The 5,000-nt window shown below is 38.2% G+C and overlaps 1 protein-coding gene across 1 annotated transcript in view; it reads right to left on the reverse strand.

Annotated features, from left to right (window-relative positions):
- Positions 1-3,340, reverse strand: part of LOC138017224 (allene oxide synthase-lipoxygenase protein-like) — a 48,678-nt gene extending 45,338 nt beyond the window's left edge. The window contains exon 1 of the mRNA XM_068864385.1: positions 3,157-3,340. Within this exon, the coding sequence (XP_068720486.1) occupies positions 3,157-3,340 (184 nt within the window). The remainder of the gene's footprint in view (positions 1-3,156) is intronic.
- Positions 3,341-5,000: the final 1,660 nt, after the last annotated feature.

Here is a 5,000-nt window from a genome sequence, read left to right on the forward strand (position 1 = left end):
CAAAGATCCACTAAAACGCCATTCGCGTTACAATGACTTTCGACGCCACTGAAGGTTAACATGAATTAGTGAAATTTCCAATTGTTACCGGAAGACTGTGCAGAGTTGAGTACAAATTAATACAAATAGCCAGACAACAGAGATCACAGATCCACTTAAGGTGTTCGAGTCCTTCTTTGTCTTTGTTGAACCTATAAGTTAGCAGAGAATTTTCCATTTGGTTTCAGTGTTCTACATAACACCACACTTGGCTTGGCAAAATATTAGGGATACAGCTCACTTTGATTTCGGGTCGGTTTTAAGATCCCAGATATTTCTTTTTTACCGCATATCTTGTTTATCCAAGTGGCGTTCCATTCTTGAGCTCCATAAGGGTATATTTTGTTTAAAGATGCACTAAAATGCCATTCGCGTCACAATGACTTACGACGCCATTGCAGGTTAATTAAATGTTCTCCTGTGTGCTCCAGAGAAATCTACGCATTACCCCAGCCCCCTAAAACCTAACAAAATACGCACAGAAGACTGTATGCACAAAGACACCACTTAGCAGGGGAGCAACAGGCAAGACTTTTACCGACACGGAACAAACAAAACGGAGAAATATTACACATTTTCCGACCCAGTAATTAGGCATAACAATTGAAGGAAACAGATAACAGGAGTAAATTTTCAAAATTGATTTGTTATTGCATGGCTGAACCGATTGCTAACAGTCACTGAGAGTTCTTTGGTTAATAATTAACTCTCGTGGAAAAATTTCATCCGCTCCTCAAAGGCAGCTAGACGTATTTCATAAAATGCAGTTGCCAGCCAGGATCTGCGCTCTGGGACCTTGATACCAGCCATTTTTCTGGTCTTCTTTTTCCCCAGGAAATTAGTTTGTTATGTTTTTGCCAGCCAGGAATGTAATTAAAAGACTAATTCCCATACCTACATTTAAAATTGCATGAAACGTATTTGGAATGTTTTGAGTCTGTGTAATGTTGTCAATGTGCTCATAAACACATATATATAAATACATGCTGACTTACCAAAGATTTCTCTTGCCACATTATTATGGCTAGCTATCCATTTCTACTGATTTCAGTGGTCTATAAGAATTACATGGTGGTGAAAAGGTGGGTGAAGGTATAATTAAACTCCAACAATAAATAGTTTAACTAAAGAGCTCTTAAGCATTAGCTAAAATGCTGGGAAGGCAACTTTTATCTTTGATGCTAAATAAACTAGACCCTCCAAAAAAGCGTACACTGGGTTGCCCGTGGTATGTGTCACAAAAAAAAAAGGCACTGAATTGGGTGGTATTGAACCTTTTTCAAGTGGGGGGTCATTAAAACCATTTGAGGGTCACCCACATGTCGCGCCAACAGAGGCTCTTTGGCTCACACGTTCACACGTTTAATTATTTTGTAATGTCCTGTCCCATTTTGAGGTCTTTTAGTTTTTTAAGCTTTGGTAATAAATTCAGTTTAAAGATAACAAAACACGCTCTTGAGTAAAATTCACTCGTTTCTTCTTTCAATAAATAGTCTGCAAATTGCTCTGACGGACGTTTTCTAGCATGTCTTGCAGTTGCACTAAGCAAACGTTTCTTGCACGCACTAAAAAAGGACTGAAGGTGTTGTTTCCGCTTCATGATTCATCTTCTTGTTGGTCTAATCTGATGCAAGGTCAAAACACTGTTTGGCTTTACGTTTGCTCCAAAGAGTACCGTAAAAGCCAGGAGTTAACAGAAAAAGACAAGCCAAAAGACAGATGAAGAAAAAAAATAACATAGTTTTTACATATAACTCTGAACCGAATTCTCATCGAAAGATTAATGACAATCGATCGTAAAAACACGAAAATTTCTGCAGTCTCTGACTTTTAGGAATATAACAAAAGGTCATGATGTTTTGTCAAAGGAAGAAATTGATCACATGCTAGCCAACCGTAAAGGTGCACGTGATCACCTTCTGTCAACTGAATGAACTACGGGAAAGAGTGTTAATCGTTCGTCATTTTAAGAGTAAAACAACGTACTTTTTAGCCACGAAACTTCAGTCTTTCGTTTTTTAATTTTGTTGTAATATTTAACTGAATATTTACATTTCATCTGTCGGGTCAGGAAGCCTTTTTTGCCGGGTTCCTGAGAAAAGTATCTATTTTGACTTTAGGGTGAACTAGTTATTTACGCAATCGAAAGGTTGAGCCCCCTTGTAATTGAAAATCTAAACATCTATGAGATACAAAAACAGACTTGCGAATTATCGCAAATCACAATGCTGACAAGCACAAAACCAGAAGAAATGGTTAAGTAAATATGAAGTTTGTTACTATCTGAATGTTTTTGTGTTAGAGTAAAGGGAAATATTGTCACGCAAATGATGTAATTTCTCGACACTCAAAATTCGCAAAAAGCGTGAGTTTCATGTAAACAATCTTCGGACTAGTAAGTCGTAGCAATAAATTGGATTAACCAGATAGTTAAAGAAATCTTGTTGGCTTTCCAAATAAACTTCATTTTACACTACAATGACAAAATCATTCGTCAGAGAGTAAAAAATTCCTGTCTCCTCGCGTATCACATTTCGAAGCACGTATACAATTTTGTTATCTCATTTTCACTGCGCCCCGATTCCTGAGAAATTTTTCTTTTTTCAAATATTAACAAAAATATTAATTCTATTATATTGTATTTAATTATATTCAAATAACCGCTAAAAATAAAGATTTTTTAACAATCTATTCGTAGATATTTTTTCATAATTTAATATTCTCTATCAAAATTTGCACAACAATCGAAACACAAAAAAGCAAAGCACGCGACAAATTTAGTCGCATTTTAATACCTCTTCGTCGAATTCTCATGCTTAACACAGGAATTTTTAAATTTCAGAGAAATCGACCGGTCCGCGAATATTTTACGAGTTTTTTTCAATGGGATGTCAAAAGGCCAAGTGGATGTTCTGCATAATCGGGAAGTTCGGGCGATCAAGTTGCGCGTGTGACCCGTTATAAGTATTTTTTCACAAAATGTTCCCGTATCGTCAAGTATCACCAGAGAAGTCAAGAACATCATTCTAAAAGCTTATTCTACGCAAAAAGGAAGGTTCTGGAGGTAATTTTGAGAGTGGAAATCAAGTTTACGGAAGAAGATAAATACAAACTCACCAGGCATGCTATATTTCATTAAGTTAACACAACTGAATCGCCCCATGTAAGGTAATCCAAGAGAGTCTTGGATTCCAGATTCCACGCTGTGGATTCCGGATTCCGGATTCCATGTCTGTGGATTCCGGATTCCACGCTGTGGATTCCGGATTCCATGTCTGCGGATTCCAGATTCCACATCCATGGATTCCGGATTCCATGGATTCCATTAGCTGGATTCCGGATTCCACAGACCAAAATTACCTGGATTCTGGATTCCGGATTACCTTACATGGGGCGAACTGAAAGACGCTAACCTCATTTTGACACGAAAATGCTTTACTATTCCCATAAAAAACTATCCAGTTAAGCTCGCACATTGCAAAACACGATGTGGTCATAAAGGCCACCTTTCCCAGCGAAATATTTTTTGAAACAAACAACATATTTGCTATTAGAGGCAAAAACTCCTTCCTATTTCATGACATGCTTGAAGAGAAGAAACTAAATCGTGTCAAATTATCATACGCAATTGCATAAATTTCAGGATCAAACCGTTTCCATGAAGAACCTTTTTCCTTGAATAATGAGCAAAATATAGACGACAAGCTCTCTTTCAAATATTCTTGGCTGTCACATTTCCTACAATTCTTTTAGCAGAAAACTGTGCAGAGTTGAGTACAAATAAATACCGATCCACAGATCCACTTAAGGTGTTCGATTCGTTCTCTGTCTTTGTTGAACCCATAAGTCACCAGAGAATTTTTCATTTGGTTTCAGTGTTCTACATAACAGCACACTTGCTAAAATATTAGAAATACAGCTCACTTTGATTTCGGCTCGACGGGCGATAGATTGTTGTCGAAATCCATTACTCGTCGCTTTTAAGATTCCAGGTATTTGTTTTTCACCGCCTATCTTGTTTATCCAACTGACTTTCCATTTTTGAGCTCCACAAGGGTATATTAAGATCCACTAAAACTCCATTCGCTTTACGTGACTTTCGACGCCGTTGCAGGTTAAGTTAATAATTCTACTGTGTCCACCAGAGAAATTTACGCATTTTCACTACCCTCTGGATCCTAAGAAATTACGTGCAGAAGGCTCTATGCACAAAGACACCACTTACCAGGGAAGTGACAGGGAAGACTTTTACCGACACGGAAAAAAAAGGAAAAAAAAGAGAAAACAAAAAAATGAAACGCATTTTCCAACTGGGAAACCCAGTAATAAAAATACGGTAATCAAATGCCAAAAAGGCACCGCCTAGCGTTGACGTTCAATGCGGAAAAAATAACGGTGCAACGGAAATCAAATGCCAGAAAGGCACAGTTCATCGTTGGTATTGAATGGCGGGTCAGAGTAAGTTAATGATGCAGCAGAAATGAAATGCCATTGTAAAAGCACAGTTCATCGTTTATGTTCAATGCATAAATAACGGTACAGAAGAAATCAAATGACATAAGGGCACAGTTCGCTGATGTTGAATGCATAAATAACCGTGTGCAGCAGAAATAATACGCCCAAAAGGCACAGCCTATCGTTGACGTTCAATGTGACATAAATAACGGTGCAACAAAAATCAAATGCCAGAAAGGCACAGTCCATCGTTGATATTGAATGTCAGTTACGGTACCTCTTCTAAACCCTATTCTTCATTTTTGGAGCCCTCGAGTCGGTAGGATTGGAGGTGGCGGGGGAAGGGTTGACCGTCATCAAAATTCACAGTGCGTCAACACAATACATGCTGTCATCGCCAACTATTCCGGTCACGACAATTCAGCGCGACTTACGTGAAATGACTTTTTCCGCTGTTCTTCTTCTTGTATCAGCGGGCTCATATCGCCACGACGCGAGGTACGGAA

The sequence above is a fragment of the Montipora capricornis genome, chromosome 9 (genome assembly GCF_036669925.1).
Source record: "Montipora capricornis isolate CH-2021 chromosome 9, ASM3666992v2, whole genome shotgun sequence".
Lineage (NCBI taxonomy): Eukaryota > Metazoa > Cnidaria > Anthozoa > Scleractinia > Acroporidae > Montipora > Montipora capricornis.